At 37.5% G+C, this 19836-nt stretch overlaps 1 protein-coding gene across 6 annotated transcripts in view; it reads left to right on the top strand.

The window, feature by feature from the left end:
* The first annotated feature begins 607 nt into the window (after positions 1-607).
* Positions 608-19836, top strand: part of AGFG1 (ArfGAP with FG repeats 1) — a 66765-nt gene continuing 47536 nt past the window's right edge. For all 6 annotated transcript variants that reach the window (XM_063103814.1, XM_063103823.1, XM_063103832.1 and 3 more), the window contains exons 1-2: positions 608-841; positions 16663-16756. In XM_063103814.1, coding sequence (XP_062959884.1) covers positions 675-841; positions 16663-16756 — 261 coding nt within the window. In that variant the 5' untranslated portion in view covers positions 608-674. The remainder of the gene's footprint in view (positions 842-16662; positions 16757-19836) is intronic.

Here is a 19836-nt window from a genome sequence, read left to right on the forward strand (position 1 = left end):
TCCCACACCAAAACATTAACTGGTCAAAAATGTTGCTAGTGGCGAGGTTGACAAACTACTATACAAAGAACAGCAAAAGCAATGGACCTGCAGAGTGAAGTGAAAGGGGTAGACTAGGCCAGACTTCGGAGCGCTTTTTAGGGCACGGTGAGGAATTTGAAATGATCCCCAAAGCAGTGGGAAGCCCTTCGAAAGTTTTAAGCATGGGAGGAAGGTAATCCATGTGAAACGCTTAGCACATTTAAGCGCCCAATAAATATCGTCTATTAGTAATTACCATTGTGTCTTCCCTACTTTGCCTCAGCGCGGCGGCAGTGACTCCTCCCCGCCAGCAGGGGGCGCCGGCCGACACTTGGCCACCGGCCGCCAGGGCGGGCCTTCTCTTGCCTTCCCCCTTCCTCGTCTTTTCCTTTTAGGAGAAGTCGGGAAGGTGGCGGCTGTGGCGGCGGCTGTCCCGACCGGGCCGGTTGGTGTGGACCGTCAGCCTGCGTTCCGCAACGTCCGCGCAGCCTCTAGCCCAGTCGAGCCGAGCCGGGGCGGCCGGGTCCCGCGTAGGCGGCGCGCGCTGACGGAGGGCGGCGGCCGCGGCCAGGGTGGCCCGTGGGACCGCGGGCCCCCGGCGCAGCGCCGCCCGGCTCCCGGCCCTGCCGGCCTCGTCCCTCGGCGCCGCGGCCATGGCGGCCAGCGCGAAGCGAAAGCAGGAGGAGAAGCACCTGAAGATGCTGCGGGACATGACGGGCCTCCCGCACAACCGAAAGTGCTTCGACTGCGACCAGCGCGGCCCCACCTACGTGAACATGACGGTTGGCTCCTTCGTCTGTACCTCCTGCTCCGGCAGCCTGTGAGTGCGGGGCCGCCGGCCGGGTGTCGGGCCCTTCCCCGGGAGGTGGGGGAGCGGGCGGCGGGGCCGGAGCCCTGCCCGGGCTGGGGGAAGGCTGGCGGGTGGCATGTGCTTGGCCAGGGCCACCGGCCTGGGGATGCGCTTTCGGTTTTGCCGGGTGAAGGGTCCAGACTCGGGGCAGCCTTCGTGGGAGGGGCGTGGGCGGGGTGGGGGTCGCGGACGGGGCGTCCAGGGCGAGCATCTCTGGTCCCCGCCGAGTCGGCGGCCGCCTCCCTCGGTCCTCCGTTCTCTGGGGCGCCGGCCCGCTGGAGGGAAAGACGGGAGGAGGCTGGGGAGGGCCGTGCGGAGGGCCGTGCGGGTCCTTTGTGTGCCCCGCCTCTCGGAGGCCGGGGCGCGGCGACCAAGAGCGAGGCACCTGCAGGACGCCGGTGGCTGGGGGAGAAGCTGGGGTGCGGCGAAGCAGGGACGCGTAGCCGGGGCTGCTTTCCTTGGGTCGACAGTCCTTGGGTACCTGGGAGAAAGCAGGCACTCAGAGGAAAAGTCGCGGGAGGAAAACGTCTTGAGGGCAGAGATGGGAATCCCAAGGGAAAAGGTCTAGACGATTAATTGTGGGAGGGGGAGGCAGAGAAGCAGATACGAGGTGTGGGGTTTTAGCCGAAGAGAGTCTTGAGGAGTTGGGGAGAAGTTTGAATGGAAATAAGGTATCAACTAGGAGCGGTGTGGTTCTAAATATGGTGATAGCTGCGAGGCTACTGTATCGATCCCCAAGTGATCTGGCTGTACGTCGAAGTGGGGAGAGATGGGAAGATGGCCTTGATTCAGAAAAACAGAGACCGCCGTCTTTAATTACTTGGATGGTTTGTATTTGTTCTTCTTTGCTTCATTAAGCTTTATTTTGATGAGACTTTTGTTGCTGTGAAATTTCATTTAGAAAGTTTGCAGATGATTTCGGAACTGATGATACGATGCTATTATATACTAATTATCTTGGACTCAAAGTAAGTTATAGATGAAGTGATAGTTACTACGTATTCTTAAGATCTTTGATTATAAGGTTAATACAAGACACAGCACATAATATGTGGAAAAATTGATTTCTTAAAGGTTGGAAAATGCAGAACATGCTCAGTAGTGTACTATTTTCTTTTTTTTAATTTTTGGCAAGGAGGAATTATTAGTCTTTCGTGAGTATTACTTTTTAAACATACATTTATTGGATGCCTAATAGGTTTTGTATGAAGCCTCGGGGTGTGCTGATAAATACAGCAAAGTCCTTATTCTCTTGGCACTTATATTGAGTAAGGGAACAATGTGTGAAAGATACTGAGATGAGAAACACCCTGATAAAAATCTCTTAGTTTGGATTTTTTGGATGTGACTCAAAACCTGACTCAAATTGGTTTAAAAATGTGAAGGGAATTTATTGATTGGTTTAAAGTGAGATTTGATCCAGTGGCTTAGTGATATTGCCTCAATTTCTTTCATCCAAAGATGATTCCCCCCCAGCTTTAAGACATACTGTCTTAAATAACATATCGTTCCAACAGTTTTCAGAAGTTCTGCAATTCACTCTGATTGGGTTAGCTTAGGTCATGTGGCCACCTTGAACCAGTGCCCTGATTGGACACATGTTCTACCGGGACTTCACTGGAACAAGGATCCCCAAGTAGAGTTCCCAAATCAGAAATCTGGAATTCTAGGGAGGGAAGTAAAGTCAAATGTCTGCTGCAGGGTGTTGAAAGGATAGCTCATGAAGATTTTTTTCTTTGAAAAACAATAATGCAGGAAAATAAATTAGGAATAATATAACCATTAAGCTTAATAAGTTACGTATTTGTTATTTAGGTGACATAGCATAATTGGAAAAATATGAATTTCCAAGTCAGATTTTGACACTGCCAGTATCTTTGTGACTTAGGGCAAGGTATTAAGCTAGGCCACCATATGCAGGTTGGCCTGAATCTGTCCCCTTAGCCTCAGTTTCTTTATTTGTGATAAGATGATAATGTATAGCTCAGGATTGTTGAGAGTTAAATGGTGCATATACTATATTTATTTATTGAAGACATACCGTATTTGAGGATGGGGCTAAGTGATGGAAGTACAAATATAAAATAAGGTATGCTGGCTACTGTTTCTTAATTTACCTAGAAAATATTGATTACATGGTAAATGGTATATACTACCATGAATTCTAAATTTTAGGATAGTCATATACCTTTTGTTTAAGTAAATTGAACCAATATTTTATTGTTATGATTACTAGACTTAGAGCTAATCTTTCTTTTCCCTTTTTTTCTCTCCAGATGACTGTCCTGTATGCTTGAATGATGCTCATTCAGATTATATATCTGAATCCAGACTGTGAAACTTTAAAATAGACTTTAGATTTAGATGCATTTAAACTATTTGTTATTGAAGCACATTGGGGGTGTCCTGAGTGATTGCCTTGTAACTGTCTTTCTAGTTCCACTTACAGGAATACTTAAAATTATGAATGGATACTCCAAACATTTAAATTATAGCCAACAATAAAAAATTGCCTTCATGTTAAAGAAGTTTTAGTTGATTTAAAGACTAGTTTTAGACTAAATTATTGTTTTGTGGAGATTCTAAATATTAGTGTAATCAGTAAGTAATATAGTAAAAGTTGTCCTATCCTTAAAAAATGATTTGTAAATCTTTCAGTGAGAGTTTAGATAAAGTAAAAAATAACATTTGAGAAACACTTTGCCACTCTTACTACCAGATATTTTATATGGACAGTGCATTTAAATTTGGAATTTCACAAGTAGGTAAATGTAGCTGGATTAGTAATTTATACTCTATTAATTTTGTGTGCATTTTGACTCTGGTGAATCTTTATTACAAGAATTTAATATTTTTAGACTAAAGTTGAACACATGAAAAAGGTATTTCATTTGTTTTTATACAATTATAACCATTAGGATGGATTGCAGTCAAAACACCCGTTTGAAGCTTTGTTTATAATAGTCAGGACTTCATGAGGTGACATTGGGCCGTGATTTATATTCTTAATTCTGTTTTCACTTTTTTAAATTTTCTAACATGGTTACATTCAAAGTATTATAGTAATATAATAATAAAAATATAAATAAAATATAAAACTAGAATAATAACAATTACTACTACCATTGAGTGCTAGCTGTGTGGCAGGCATTATTTTAGTAACAATCACATAAGGGTACTGTTATCTGCCCACAACTTTAAATTTTAAAAGTAGCATACACTTTTAATGCTTTGCTGTGTCACCCTGCTTGATGTTGGGAACCAGAACTACCGCTGATTCTACCATTAAAGGATGTATAGTTTCCATGGGTTATTGTAAATTGTTATGAAATTCTATATTTTGGGAACTGAAGGGGTAGATTTTACTTCATTGGGTTTTAAATGGGAGAGCAGATTATGGATGTATCATTCATGTTTATTTTATAACTATGTCACACCTTTTTTTTTTTTTTAAAGGAACTTCTTAGCTCTAAAATGTATATTCTTATCTTTGAATTTTATTCAGAAACTGCTGTTGTGTATTGTATTGTATATTCTGGAGGCAGTGGGAATATGGTGCTGACTTTTCCAGCAGCATTTTTTTAAAATCTGGCATATCCATGCTACCTTGTGCCATGAGTTAATTCTCTTGTTATTTTCTGTGTATGAACTGTAATTAAAACTCCTCATTCTTTTTATTTTATTTTTTGTTTTATCATTACACAATGTAAACATTTTTTTATGGCCCTTTACCAATTTCTTTCTAAACCTTCTGCTTCCCCTCCCCCTTTCCTACCTCTGGTGGCCTCAGTTCCGTTGTTCTGTCCTTTTGAAAGTTCAAGGAATTATTGTGATTGTTGTGTCTTTCTTTATTTCTTTTTCTTTCTTTTTTTTTTTTGGTAAAATTCTTCATTCTATGCTGTCAGGATTTATAGTGGATAGGTTTATCAAAAAAGTCAATTAAAGCAAGCAGTCATAAAAAAAGATGTATATATACACACAGTATATGTATATACGAACTCATACATATATATTCTATCTATAACAAGACTCTTTTTTTTTTTTTAACATACAGCTGTTAATTTGCCAGCGCTTTTGTCTAACATTACATAAACTTTTTTTTGAATATGGATCCACTGACTGGATTCTTTGTTCCCTGATATAACTCAGACTCAAACTGTGCTGTTTTTGATTTTTAGCATTTTAACTTACTTTTAAAGCAGTTTGAATGCTAAATTGTTCCTAAACTTTTATGATTTTTTTTTTTTCAGTCTCTTATAGCTCTGGTTCACAGTTAAATTACTGCTTTTCCTAGTGATGTGATTTAGTCGAGTCTCTAAAATATTTCACTTAGTTTACATGGAAACAATTATTCTCACACATTTTGTCACTATTGTACTTGATATTCAACTAAACTATGTACTCACCAATTGTATTACCGAATGCTATACCAAACAACTCTTGATAAGCATAAGACTCAGTTGGAAGGAGCAGGAAAGAGTGGCCTTCTAGCCATGAATGTTCATTGTGGCATAAGCTGTAGGTTTTTTAGAGGGAAGGAGAAATATGGATTCATGGAACAAATTGGTTCAGAGGGACTCTTCTGTAAGTGCTGTGAGCACCTTCTGTACTGGGAAGACTCTTCAACATTCAGGGTGTGATGACATCATTTTACTTTAACTTGGTATGAAGGTGTTATTTCTATATTATCTGTCTTCTATTCTTTACTCGTTTGTCCATGATTTTTGGCAAGATGTATGATTGTAAACACTTAAGCCTTAGTTTCAAAATAAAATACAATTTTTCTAGATTAAATTTATATTAAAAATTTAAATAATGTCAGTGAATTGGATTATAAATGAAAGTAATTAAAACATTGCTTTAAGGAACTTGCTTACCTCTGGATGTTGATTTCAAAACCATTGCCTCTTTAGAAACCTCTGTATCTGTTCCAGTAGTTTTCTTTGGAAAACAAGCAAATCTCCTAGACTGATATTTTCAGTCTTTCCTATGCAGCATGTGTGATGCTCACATTCATGAGAAACTCCTGTGGAGGTATTTAGGACTAGGTGTCAGTACCCCTCCCATTTTTTCCCCACTCAGTATTGCATTTCCCAGTTCAAATAGTCAAAAGTAATGATTGTCTAGAGAAACACAACTTGGATTATACTAATGTGTATAAAAAAGGTAAATCATTTCTAACTTTGAGGACTTTCATTATTAGCGGTTTCCTGTGACATCTTTACAACCTCACACATGAGAGCTATTGCCCTAAAGACACCTGACAACATGATTAGGATGAAGTGTATTAACTAACTTTACAGTGGGGGTAGGAAACTTACTTGAATTGTTTGAAATATGGGGAATGATTTTTTTTTTTTTTAAATTAGAACATATTTGTTCAAAGACTTCTGAGTAAGGTGTCAGTCTTTTTGATTGATTCCATAAATGTTGTTTTAGAGGGAGGAAGATCATAATTATACCCTACTTTTATTCTGGTTTCTTATTTTAAGCGGTATATTAGCAAACTGGAGCATGCTTCAAGGGATGTGACCAAGATGGTAAGGTGATTTGAAACTTTGTTTGAAAGGAGCATTTGCAGGAACCAGAAATGCTATTAGCTTAAACAGGAAAAGACTGTAGGGGGGGTCTGGGGTGACTTGTACATATGATCACTGTTTTGGGGGAATTTAAAGCCTGTCATTGGAAGAGGTAATAGGTTTCTTCTATATGACTCTGGGGAGATACACTACCAGTGTATGGAAGTTACAGAGAAACATATATTGAGGAATAAAAGAGGAATTTTCCTTGTAATTGTCAGATTCTAAAAATTTATGTCTTTCCTCCTTTTTTTGTTAAATTTTGCAAGCTCTTTGATAGGGAAATATGAAAATCAGTAGAACTAATAATGTGGGCAAATGTGAAAAGTTTCTGTTTTTTTCTCTTCAAACCTTTATCTCTTACTCAGTGAGTCTTAGTGGTTTTAACTTGGAACAGTTGGGTTCAGTAGGTGCTTCTTTAAAAAGATTGCTACTGTACAGTAAAGAAATGATTTTGAAATGAAGAAAACTCTTCTGGTTTTGTAGGAATATGTTTTTATCAGTTAAAGAGAACAACCTATAAGTATATGTCAGTTAAGTTTAATTTTTGAATAGCAAGAATAGTTTATTTTCAGTTGTTTAATTTTTAATTTATTTTAAATTTAACTTTAATTTTTATCAAAAGAATCCATCTACATAATTTAAAAAGGCAAAGACTAGTGACAGACAGCTGTTCCCTTTCCTAATTTTTCATTGACTTTGAACTGTTTGGCTGTTCCCTCCTTTTATATTTACCTTAATATTTCTAGCTGACATACTTATATTGCTATTTTTTAAGAAAGTTTTCAGTTTTGGCTTTTATCTATTGACTTCTTTACTGTAGAAGGAGGACAATAAGGATTTGGCTTTCTTAACACTCCTCCCACCCTCTACCAGTCCAGCCTTTCCCCCATCTCAAGTTTATTTGTAATGTTTAGTTTTCTTTATTTGCTTTGTTTTCCATGTATGGATCATTAATATATTCCCCGATTATCTCTGGCTAGGGCATAAAATGTCTTTCAATATGATCAGACATACTAGGGTTTTTAAGGGATTTCCTTCACCCCTAATCTGTATTGGAATCTCTTTCTGGGACCCCACATCTCCATTAGCCTCCTGATTAAAGGCAAATGGGAGATTATTTTTGAGAGCTAGATGGCTGAAAATGTCTTATTCTGCCCTCTTTTTTTTACATTAATAGTTTGTCTCCATTCACAAAGGTGAAAATACTTTTATCCTTGGAACTTTTAAGGCATTGCTTAGTTGTCTTCAAACCTTCAGTGTTGCTGTTGAGAAGTCTGATGCTGTTCCTATTACTGATTCTTTGTGACTCATTTTTTTCTTCCCTTTGTGGGAGTACATAGATCTTTTATTCCCGCTGTTCTTAACCTCATATTGAATTATTTTGGTGTAGATCTTTTGTTCAGTGTTTTAGACATATTTATTTTATTTTTTTTAACTCAGTTTGGAAACTCATGCTTTTTTTTCTTAGTAGAGAGAGATTTTCTCCAGTTTTCTTTTTGGGGAATAAAAAAGTCTGGCTGCCCACTGTTCCAGGAGCCTAGTTGAGGGAAGTGACTGGGTTCATAGAATCTGTCTTTCAGTATGTGTGGTCTAAAATAATCCCCCAGTTTTTAGCATGGTTTGCAATCCTTAGCTTTGCCTGAGCCCAGAATTTATTTTGGTATAACCTCTCTAGATTAAACTTTCCTTCAGACTTCTGCATAGGGCCTGGTTGGCGGAGACTTAAACCCTGCTTAAGCCTCCTGCTTAAATCTCCCACCTGCATCCAGTTCCTTCAGTGAATATTTCACAGGTCCTGTGGTGGGAATGAGCTTCCATTTGGCTTCTCCCACCTCTGCAGAAACTTTTGTTTTGGCTTTCTCTGTAAAGTGAGTTATTGCTGTTGTATTCACTTTTTATCATCCAAATTTTGTTGTTAGAGAACTGTGGTGTGTTTCTGAGCTTTTCCCTTATTCTCTGTCCCTCTGTCTGATGTGGTAACTCAATACCTTTTTATTCTTTTGCTGTCCTTTCATTGGGGGCTTAGGGTGTAGTGAAGGCATTTTTAGGTTTGGTCCACCACTTTTAAGTGGAGTGCCTTAATTAGGTTTAAATCATTACTTGAATATTTTTTATATGACTTCTCTAAGTGTTACAAGGACCTGACCTGTAGCCAAAATAACAATTGGTAGTTTATCTCATGTGTGTGTATAATATGTATATCAGTTATTTAATGTTGGGTTCTGGATAGGCTAATATTTTGGACTGTCCAATACATATAATGTCTTGGCATCAGCAGTTTGTAGAATATTGATAACCTGCTAAAGGCATCTTCCATCTGTTTTAGATTTTAAATGTATAATTTTTATAATATGAAATATTTTATGTAATATTTTTAGTAAATAACTACAATGGGCATAGATCTAAATGTCAAATTAACTTTATTACTTTCTGCCAATATTATTAGCAACCACATACATTTCCACAGCCTATTAAAATATTTTAACCAGCTTCTCCCCCAGCAGGAAAAAAATAATTAATAAAACTAACTAATCTTTTTTACTTATTCAGCCAGCACAGATTGTTATTTGAATTGAACAAATGGCTATTTGCAAGATTGTTTGAGGCATAGTTAAGAGCAGCATACTGGTGGACATATGGAATGAGTCACACCATCTGGTTACAGTCATACCTGGGTGGTGGTCATTAAAACTAAAACTCCTGGGGAATCTGCGTATGACTTAATTATATTGCAAAAACATATTGGGCTGCACCAGTTACTTTGGAACTTCTTGAAACCAATTAACTGGCAAACATGCTTTCAAAATATCAATACTGCAGTTATTTAATGAGTCAAAAAAATTTTTTTGGCACAAAACTGGAAACTTAAAATGTGTATTTTAGGATCTGGAATGGGTGGTACTTTAGTATTGGCCCTGTAAAAATGATGTGGTTTACTTACCCAACACTTTCATCCAATAGTTATGACTAATATCGTTACAGTGAAGTGTTTTATAAGCACCGAATTCATGTGGCAGCTAGACTAGGCTTAGCAAGAAAGGGAAATGACACCAGCTTCCAGGAATACACCTTAAAAATAAATATTTCAGTTTTGATCCATTAAGGATTTTGTTTATTTAAATGATTAAATTTGGTAGTTGGAGAAGATGGTCTGCTAATGAGAAAGAAGTTATTTTAATTAGGTGTAAAAATTGTGGTTACTGTAGACAGTAATATGGAGTTAGGACTACAGTTTTTTATTTCTTAAACTAACATACTTTAAAACCGACTTTTTTGATGTACAGTTCTATCAGTCTTTACATATGTATAGATTCATGTAACCACCACTATAGTTAGAACATAGAACTGTTCCATCACCCCAGAAAACTCTTTCTTAGTCCTTGTTTTCCTCAGCCCCTGGCAACTAAAGATGTGTTCTCCAACACTACAGGTTTTGTCTTCCTGAGAATGTCATGTAAATGGAATCATAACCTTTCCAGATTGCCTTCTTTTTTAAAAAATTTTTATTTTTATTATAACAGTTGATTGTACCAGATCTCCTTCTTTAACTCAGCATAATGCCTTTAAAATTATTCCAGGTTAGTTGTATATTTCTTTGGTTTCTCCTTATTGAGTAGTATTCCTTTACTTATCCATTCCTCGTTTGAGGGACAGTGGATTGTTTCTAGTTTTTGATGCTTATGAATAGAGCAGCTGTGAATATTTATGTACAGGTTTTTGGGTGGATGCGTTTTTATTTCACTTGGGTAAATACCTAGGAGTGGGATTGCTAGGTTATATGGCAAGCATATGCTTAATTTTATTAAAAAATTCACAAGCAGTTTTGTTTTGATTTTCCATTTATACTGGTTTGAAAGCTGTAAATTCCATATCCTTTTATGGTCACCGTTGAAATTGTACTAGTCATACTAGCATTCTAGAATTAATCAGTTTAACCATTTTCTAGTAATACAACCTCTTTAAAAATACAAGGTACCCTCACTTAAGTGTTATTGTTGGCAGAAACATTAAATTTGTCCCTCCCCTTGCCCCCCATACAAATTAGATGTTTATTTAGATTTGCTTGGATGTTTATCAGTTTCTTTGCTCACTCCTTGCATTGCAAGACCTTCTTGGGTCATATTTCTTAAGGAACGGACAATGTAAGTTTCTTTAGTGAAGACTTCTTGAAGTAAACTCTTGGGTTTTTTTAATCTGAAAAGATCATTATTTTGATCTTATACTTCAAAGATAGCTTTGCTGGGTTTTCAATAGTTTCTCTTACCACTTGAAGCTAATATTCCCTTGTCTTGATTCCATTGAGAAGTCTGCTATCAGTCAAATTTTGTTTTCCTCCGTCTTTTCTTTCTGATTGCTTTGAAGATATTCTCTTTGTTTTTGAGGGTTTTTTTTTTTTGGCAGCTGGCCAGTAGGGGGGATCCAAACCCTTGACCTTGGTGTTATAACACGTTTTGTAACAAGCTGAGCTAACTGGCCAGCCCCTGACAACAAGATGTTTCTTTTTAAAATTTTTATTGAATCAAAATTGCTTATACATATTTTTGGGGTTCAACATTGAGATATGTTGATCAAATCAATATTACTAGCATATATATTGTTACAAATCGTAATTATTCTTTATGCCCCTTATCCATTCCCCCCCAATCACCCTAGATTTCTTCTCTCCCTCTGAAAGAATAATGGTTACTATGTTGATTTGCTACCCAAATGATCTGTCCAGTGCTGAGAGAGGTGTGATCAGGTCCCCCAATACTATCTTAGAGCAGATGTCTCTTCTGTCACTATGATATGGGCTCTGTGGAGACAGACATCGTCCTCCTTTCTTTATCTCTGCTGGTGACTCTCCTTGTGTCAGTGCACTCCAGTGGCTGGCAGACCATCTGCGTGGTGGTTGTGGCATCTAGCCACCTTTGTGGCAGCCATGGTTATCGTGGTGGCTCTGTTGGGCCACCCACATGGAGGAGATGTTTTTGGCTTGCTCCATAGTGCTGGCAATATGCCTGGTTGTGGAGAGTGTCCGATTCCTGGTTCCATGCCCCGGGTCCCTGAGTGGGTCCCGAGGCGCTGGCACGGTGTACCTGGTTGTGGGAGGGGGGTCCAGTATCCTTCTCCCTGCTCTGGATCACTGGGTGGGCCCCGAGGCACTGGCGAGGTGTGTCTGGTTTGGGGAGGAGGGGTCTGGTCTCCAGCTCCATACCCCAGGTCCCCGAGTGGGCCCCGAGATTCTGGTGTGGTGAGCCTGGTTGTGGGAGGGGGTCTTGTCCCCTTCTCCATGCCTCAGGTCCTTAGGCAGACCGTGAGGTGCTGGCACGGTGTGACTGGTTGTGGGAGTGAGGTCCGGTCCCCTTCTCCATGTCTTGGGCCCTCAGGTGGTGCCCTGAGGCACTGTCACGGTGTGCCTGGTTGTGGGAAGGGGATCTGGTAACAAGATGTTTATAAGTGTGAGTTTTATTTTTCCTGATTTTGGTAAGCTGTGCTTTTTATATTTGTAGATGCATACCTTTTATTGGATCTTAAAAGTCTCAGCCATTATCTCTTCAAATGTTACCTCTCCTTCATTTTTTCAGTTCTTTCTCCTGAAAGAGAATTGATATATGTTATCCTTCTAATTTTATCCTTTTTTTTGTAATCCTTGTCTTTTCTGTGTCCTTACATGTCTATGCTTCTTTCTGAGTTATTTCTTCTTTCTGCCTTCCAATTTATTAATTCTTTCCTCAAGTGTGTCTAATCTGCTCTTTAACTCATTTCTTGAATTTTTAATTTCCACATTGTAATTTTTCACTTCTGAAAATTCTCATTTTAAAATTTGCCTCATTAGTCTGATGATTACATATTTCTTGTTCATTTATATTTCATCTTTCATATATTAATGTTTCCTATATATTATATTTGTTTTATATTTTGTAATGGATAATTGCAATATCTAAAGTCTTGGGGAGAAGTGGTATAAATCAGTTGTTTCTACTGACTCAATTTCAGTGGTTTGTTTTGTTGTTGTGTGATGATTTTTACTTCAGCCTCATATTTTGTTCAACTTGATATTTGTGAATCCTGACAGCCTAAATTGAAAACGCATTTGTCTATAGAAGATTTGCATATGCTTCTGCTGGGATCCATGGATCCTAGCAACCTGAAGCTACTTTATTTCCCATCCAGGTCTTAGATTTAACAGGGATATCTAAGGTTGAGCTCTTTCACCTTGCTCTTAGCTATTGTTGGCTTTTACCTACTGCATCTTGTGTATAATGTGGGCCTCACTTCTGGTTTCAGCTCAGTTTTTAAAAATTTTTGTTCCTTTTTTCCTTTGGGGAGGGGCAGTCCTTAGAGATTTCCCTTAACTTTCTAGAAAGTCTAGCAATATGTTAATTTTTTCTATAGTTTTTGAAATATCTATCATATTTTAGCAGAGAGTCTTTTCAGGATTGCTAGTCTTCCATACTGTTGGAAGTAGAAACTAATGAGATTAAATATGCAAAATACCAGTCTAGGTACTTTATAAATATTAATTCCTTCTGCCTTATTAACTTATATTTTGCCCACTAATTTGTATGAGTGCTTTACATCCTATAGTTCATTCCTGGTTATTTGTTATGGAGGCTTTCCTTAGTCGCTTTTCTATTTTAAATTTTTATATGTGAGGGTACTTTAAAAAGTTTGTGGAAAGATAGAATTAAAAGATAATGTGAATCCACGAACTTTTTGAAGTACGCTTGTGTATACATGTTTATTATACAAATTTTAAACTTGTGTAGTATTTATTTTGTTACTTATCATTTTGGAGAAAAAGAAATATTTATATTTTGTTAGTTATTCTGGAATTAAAGTTATGAAAAAATTTAACTATTATGTATGAGGTGAAGATACAGAATGTTTTGGAGAGATTGAGCCTTGGTAGAATTTATATCCCAGTAAAGATCCAGAGGAATTAACATTGATTTCTTTTGCTTGGTAATTAACATATTTGTTGTATTTAGACCATTGGTTCTCAGTTGGAGGGTTTTTGCTCCCCAGGAGAGGTTTGGCAATGTCTGGAAACATTTTTGATTTTCACTACGTGGTGGAAGGGTGCTGCTGACATTTAGTAGGAAGAGGCTAAGGATGTTGCTCAGTATCCTACAGTGCAGTGCATAGGATAGCCCCCTATGGTAAAGAACTATCTGGCCCAAAATATCAATAGAGCCAAGGTTAAGAAACCCTCATTTAGAGAAATGAAGATAAGATGTTGATGCTGCTGGGTATGTCATAGAATTTGGGAGGAAAGGTTTTCCAAGTTTTAGAAAAATCCAAAGAAGGCCTTAGAAAGGAAGACTGTACTCTCCTTCCCTTGTTTTCTTTCTATAATTCTTCAGCACAGATGTTCACATCCATAAAGCCAGGACTAAAGGCCCAAATTTTTTGGCTGATATTACTAGTCAGTTGGATTTGCCATTATTTCTTGCCGTTTATTTCTATTACAGAATAATATATATTCATTGTGGAAAACTTGGAGAGAATAGAAGATTATAAATAGAAAATAATTCAGTCCTATCACCTATATGCAAAGACTGTTAGCATTTTGGAATGTCTAGTTTGAAATGTTTCTGATATTTTTCTGTTACACATAACATTTGATGAACATCTTTTACATAACTCGTTGGCTACATTTCAGATTCTTTTTTTAGAGTAGTTTCCCAAAAGTGTTATTGCTGGGTCAGATGGCATGAATGAGGTTCTTGATAGAAATTGGTGAATTTATCCTGCCATTAGTGTGTGAGACTATTCACTCATTTTCACTGCAAACTGATCAGTCTGAATGCTGCTTAAGAGATTGATAGAATCAGTCTTCAGTTTTTTACTTAACTCTTTTATAAGCATGTAATATCTATGTACAAAGCTTTTGGATGCTAAAAAAAATCCTTGTATATTCTTTCATTGAGAATATAGTTAATCTGCCTGAATAAATGGAATATAAAAAAGCAATTAGAGAAAGCAACATTAACATGTGAAATTTCCCTGGGGTTACTCAATTGAAGTAATAAATATGGCTTTGCAAATTTGTGTCTGCCGTTTTTGTAAATTGAATCCTATTTTAAGTGCACTGAGAGAACTCATTTAAGGAAATACTGAAATGAGTGTTCTTAAGTGGAAAAAGATGTTCTTTCATAGGTTATGAGTACATTCTGGTTTATTTGTTTCATAAGTTCAAAATTTTGTTCATTTATTTAGGTAATATGAATACTTTCTTTGTGCATAAATGGACCCTATGATATGGTAGGACTTGTAGATACATCAGTAAATATGCTATGCACTATACAACGTCCCTGAGATTACATCTGTTTAGTGTAACTTAAAAAGTCAGTTAGCTTTGGGAATGGCTGTTTCCTCATTGAACAGTTTGAGAAGTACAGGGGTATAATTTTTTGCTCCAAAATTTCCAAAACATTCACCCTTACAATAGTGTTTGATATGTTCTCATTAGGAAGTTACTCTTTTGCCTTTTTCATTTCTTAAAATGATACTGTAAGGGAGATGGAAAGGTAAAAGCTTGTCTGGAACAAGGAGGAGATATTAGAAAATAAGAAGAGACAAAGTTGCATAGTGAGAGGGAAGGAGTAGAGGCATTTGAGAGAACAATAATAAGTTAATCCTTCATAAATTGTTTTGGGATAAGGTAGGGTGTGAATATGAATAATAAATTAATAAACTTCCCTGAAAATGGTGAATTCTGTCTTGTTCTCATAATATGGATGAATTGGAAAACAAAGTGTTGTGTCTTAAATGAGTAATTAAGACTTTCCTAAATTTCTATTTTTGGAAAATTTTTAAGTAATCTTTAGAGCCTTAATTTGTGACTGCAAGTTGTAAACACACTTGAAAGTTATTAATACTGAAGTTGTTACTTCACAGTTAAGTTTGAAAGTTTTACTAGAATAAAATTGCTCTTATTTAGTTTCTCCTCCTGTTCAATCTTTATTTTATGACTTATCAGGAGCAAGAAGGAAAACAATTTATTAATTTAAAATTTATACAAACCAAAGCAAAACATCAACAAAACCCAAGTTAACCTTTCTCCACCTCAAAATGTTAAACAGATAAAGTGTAACTTGTCTGAATTCAGATCATGATCTGAGAGGTATTCCATTCATCTCTGGCAAGTGGAAAGGGGGAGAAAGAAGAAGCAGGATATGAAAGTTGAAGGGCTTCTGTTAATTTTGAATTCTCATTAGGGTTTTGACTTAAACTACAGTGCATTTCTAGAATGTTACACACCACACCATGTTTAGTTATTCAAAAATGTTTCCAGAATATTTTTGAAAGACTTTTGGTTCATTTATTATTTTATATCATTGTTAAATCTCTAATTAGTATGAATGATTGTAAGTTGAGTCTGACAAATTCCGTAAAAATATTGGTAATCTGCTCTCGAACTTAGATTCCAAGTGAGGCCTTTATGAGAGGACGTAACCCCAAAGTAATTTTTTGGAACTTTGCATCGGTCATTCACCCTTATTCTTGTGGGTGAATAGGCACTTTGTGATAGTTAGACGAAATGTCAATAGTTCTTACTGTCTCTGAATGCATTTGTACTGTTTTTCATGTGTATGATAAAACATCATCGAGGTAAGGTCCTCTTAAGGCCATCCTTACAGAAAAGTCTTCAGGGTTGTAAAGGACCTCAAAAGTCATTTAACCATGTATCCAGCTAGTTCTTGAATCTCTTCACCATGTCCCTATGGTTTCTTCGTGAACACTTACTGCCTCCGGGATGATTGAAAGTATTCTTTATTATAAGTTCTTACTTGAACTGATGGAGAGATGGGACTTTACTTGTACTGGTTAATAACCTCAACTTTCCTTATGTTAGTTTTCATATCCAAGTAGTTTTCTAAATTAGCCTCAAACTTATTTAAAGATATTAGCTATTGATAATCCTTGCATAGCTCTAGTCTTAACATATCATTTTCTCTTTCTTAGGAAATATGAAAATATTTAAATAATTACTTAAAAAATTCCTTACCATAGAGCTCTTCTTATATATAGTCTTTCTTCCATCAAAAACACACTTCTATTCTGAAGATTAATAGTTTAAAATAATTTTTAAGTACTTTAAGTATACAGAATGAAAATGCTGTTCCAAGTTTAAATGTGCTAAAATGTTTTGAATCATTAAATGTGTCATTTTAAAAATACAGTATAATAGTAAATTCTGTAAAATATTTTATCTTTTAGGCGAGGGTTAAATCCACCGCACAGGGTGAAATCTATCTCCATGACAACATTCACACAACAGGAAATTGAATTCCTGCAAAAACATGGAAATGAGGTAAGTGTTTTTAAAATTTTCAATTTTTTCTTGGCAGTCATTTTAATAAGATTTAGTAAGTTGTTTAAAATGGTGAATTTTACTGTGTAAAAAAAGTTATTTTTGAATTCCATATTTAGATATTTTAGAGTGTACTCATTTAATGTACTTGGAATTAATATCTACTACAGAAATACTTACCTTAAACCCGAGGTGAAACATGTATTTAAAATTCATCAGTGTTGAATGTAATAGGTATTTTTGGAGGACTTCTAGTATTGAAGTTACTGTTGGTGTTTGCTTTAAAAGTCAAAAAGTAAGAAAAATGAGGAAGAGAATTAGCTTTGTGATACTGTATTAAACTTGCTGGGCTGTTGTATGATCAGTTTTCACTTGAGGCCTTCTTTCTTTTTACTAAATTTTTAACTTTGGATGTATATGTGATGTTTAATGTTTAGTAGGTGTTCATTAGGAAGTAGGTTATAGTTCTCAGGGGTGGCCTAGTGTCATGAGAAATCAGGTAAAGATTTGAAGGGCAGCTTTTTTCTTCTTGCCTTTAGTGGGCTTCCAGTAATTCTGTTGTTTGCATGTTTGTTTTTGGTTCTGTGTTCTTCTATTAGTAAAAGTAGTTATCAAATATTTTAAAAACTGGTAAGATTAACAAAGGAAGTGGGCATCTGTAATCTTGGGGGAAGCATGAGCCAGTCAACCCAATTGATTAATAATAATAGCCATTATTATTTCACAGGAAAGTGATATTTTCTAGAAAGGAAATATTACTTAACTTGTATTATTCTGGTCGCATATCTCTCATATCCTTAACAGACATAAAAGAAGTGAAATGTTAAGATTTTATTCATTTCAATCATCTCTTTCTCGGTTAGAAAATACATGCAGGCATTTTGCACTCTACCTTTCTTTCTTCATAATACTTTGGTGTGTAATATCTTAAAAATTGTTTGCCTACTTGTGATGCATGTGAATTTTTGTTTCTAAAATAGTGAAGAAATGTAAATTCACCATGATGAAATATTTTTAATTACATGATTTAGAGAAGTGAGCACGCTTTAAAGTCTCCAAATTTTGCCAATGACGAATTATTTTGAGTAATCCAATTCCAGGCTGATGTGGGACATCACAGGAAAGCTGGATGAAAGAGTATAAGGTTTTTAATGACAAGCATAAAATATATTACTGATTAAAGTACAACTTGAAATATTTGTATAAAGTTTGGTATTAGCCTTGCAGTATAAACTTGACGTTACTTTCTTAGAATGTTAATTTAGGGGCCGACCCCGTGGCTCACTCCGGAGAGTGCGGCGCTGGGAGAGTGCGGCGCTGGGAGTGCAGTGGAGCTCCCACCGCGGGTTTGGATCCTATATAGGGATGGCTGGTGCGCTCACTGGTTGAGCACGGTGTGGGCGACACCAGCCAAGGGTTGAGATCCCCTTACCGGTCACAAAAAGAAAAAAAAAAAAAAAAAAGAATGTTGACTTAGTATGCAGAATTTGAGAAATCAGAATGGAGTCAAAAATAAAACGAAGAAGGGCCTGCCCGTGGCTCACTCGGGAGAGTGTGGTGCTGAGAACACCAAGGCCCTGCGTTCGGATCCAATATAGGGATGGCTGGCTGGCTCACTGGTTGAGCGTGGTGCTGACAACACCAAGCCAAGGGTTGAGATCCCCTTACCGGTCAGTCATCTTTTAAGAAAAAAAATAACATAAAATAAATAAATAAATAAAATAAATTAAAATAAAGTAAAGAATATGAGTGTTCTTAGATTAAAAATATAATGACAGTAAGTAAAGCCAGAGTAACAAAACTGGAAAGGTACAGTCTATTGGAGAAGTAAAAACATATTAACATGTCAGTAGATAAGGTTAGGCGGTTACTGGTCCAAAAATACTATGATTGGAGGAGTATATAGTTTTGATTGTGGTGAGAACAACACTTAGAAGATCTACCTTCTTAATAAAATTTTAAGTGTACAATATGTACAGTCTTATTAACTATAGGCACAGTGTTGTACAGCTGATTTCTAGAACTTATTCATCTTGCAAAACTGGAACTTTATACCCGTTGAGTAACAACTCCCCATTTCTTTCTTAGCTCCTGGCACCCACCATTCTCTTCTCTGCTTTTATGGGTTTGACTATTTTAGATACTTCATATAAGTGGATTCATACAATATTTGTCCTTCTGTAACTGGCATAAGTCACTTTGCATAATGTGCTTAAGGTTCACCCAGAACTAATTTTTTGTCCTTTGCTTACTTCTAAAAAGGGGGACCTTCCTGTGAGAACCAGTACTTGAGCTGTGTTGTTGAGCTAAATTGCTGCTTTGCTGCTGTTTCCCTGGGGAAGACTTTTTGTGCAGCTCAGGGTTTAATGGTTGGCCTTATAGGTACTTCCAGCTCTCCAGAGACCTGGTGCACCTGGGTTGTGTAGAAACTCTGATCTGGGCCTGAATCTTTTCATATACCTGCACCCCATTTAATTCGGCATTCCTGACCAGTCTCCTCTGAGTGGTCCTGCACTGATTGGGGGGTGGATTGGCTGTCTTTGCTGTGTCCCAGTGTTCTACCAGTGGGCCCATCTCCCCCACCTCCCGAGCTCCAAACACTTCGGATGGGACGGGCCCTGTGCCTGTTCCTTGTGATGACTCACTGGGCTCTGAATGGCTCCCCTCTTGCAGCTGTTCTGGCTCCCCGCTCCTGCGTGGGTCCACGGGAACCCTATTAGTGGCCTTGCTGTCCTGGGGGCCACCAAGGCCCTTTTCTCCCCTGCCTGCTCGAAGCAACTCCATCTGAAGGGCACAGCTGCAGCTTCTCCTGGCTCCTGCTCCATGCACTCAGCAGTTCCAGCCTTAAAGTTACCACGGCCTGAAATGCTGAGAGCAGTTTTTTCTTTCTCTCATCGTGGCTTCTCTCCCTTCACGAACTCCGTAGGTCTCTCCTCTTCTTCCTCTGAGCTCCAGTGGCTCTAGCTTGGTTGTTGTTACATTTTTATAGTTGTAATTTGGTTGATTTGTGGGAGAGAGTGACGCTGGGGACTGTCTGTTCCACCATCTTGACTGGAACTACCGAGACACAGTGTTTTTAA

This window comes from Cynocephalus volans, chromosome 1 (genome assembly GCF_027409185.1).
Source record: "Cynocephalus volans isolate mCynVol1 chromosome 1, mCynVol1.pri, whole genome shotgun sequence".
In the NCBI taxonomy this organism is placed as follows: domain Eukaryota; kingdom Metazoa; phylum Chordata; class Mammalia; order Dermoptera; family Cynocephalidae; genus Cynocephalus; species Cynocephalus volans.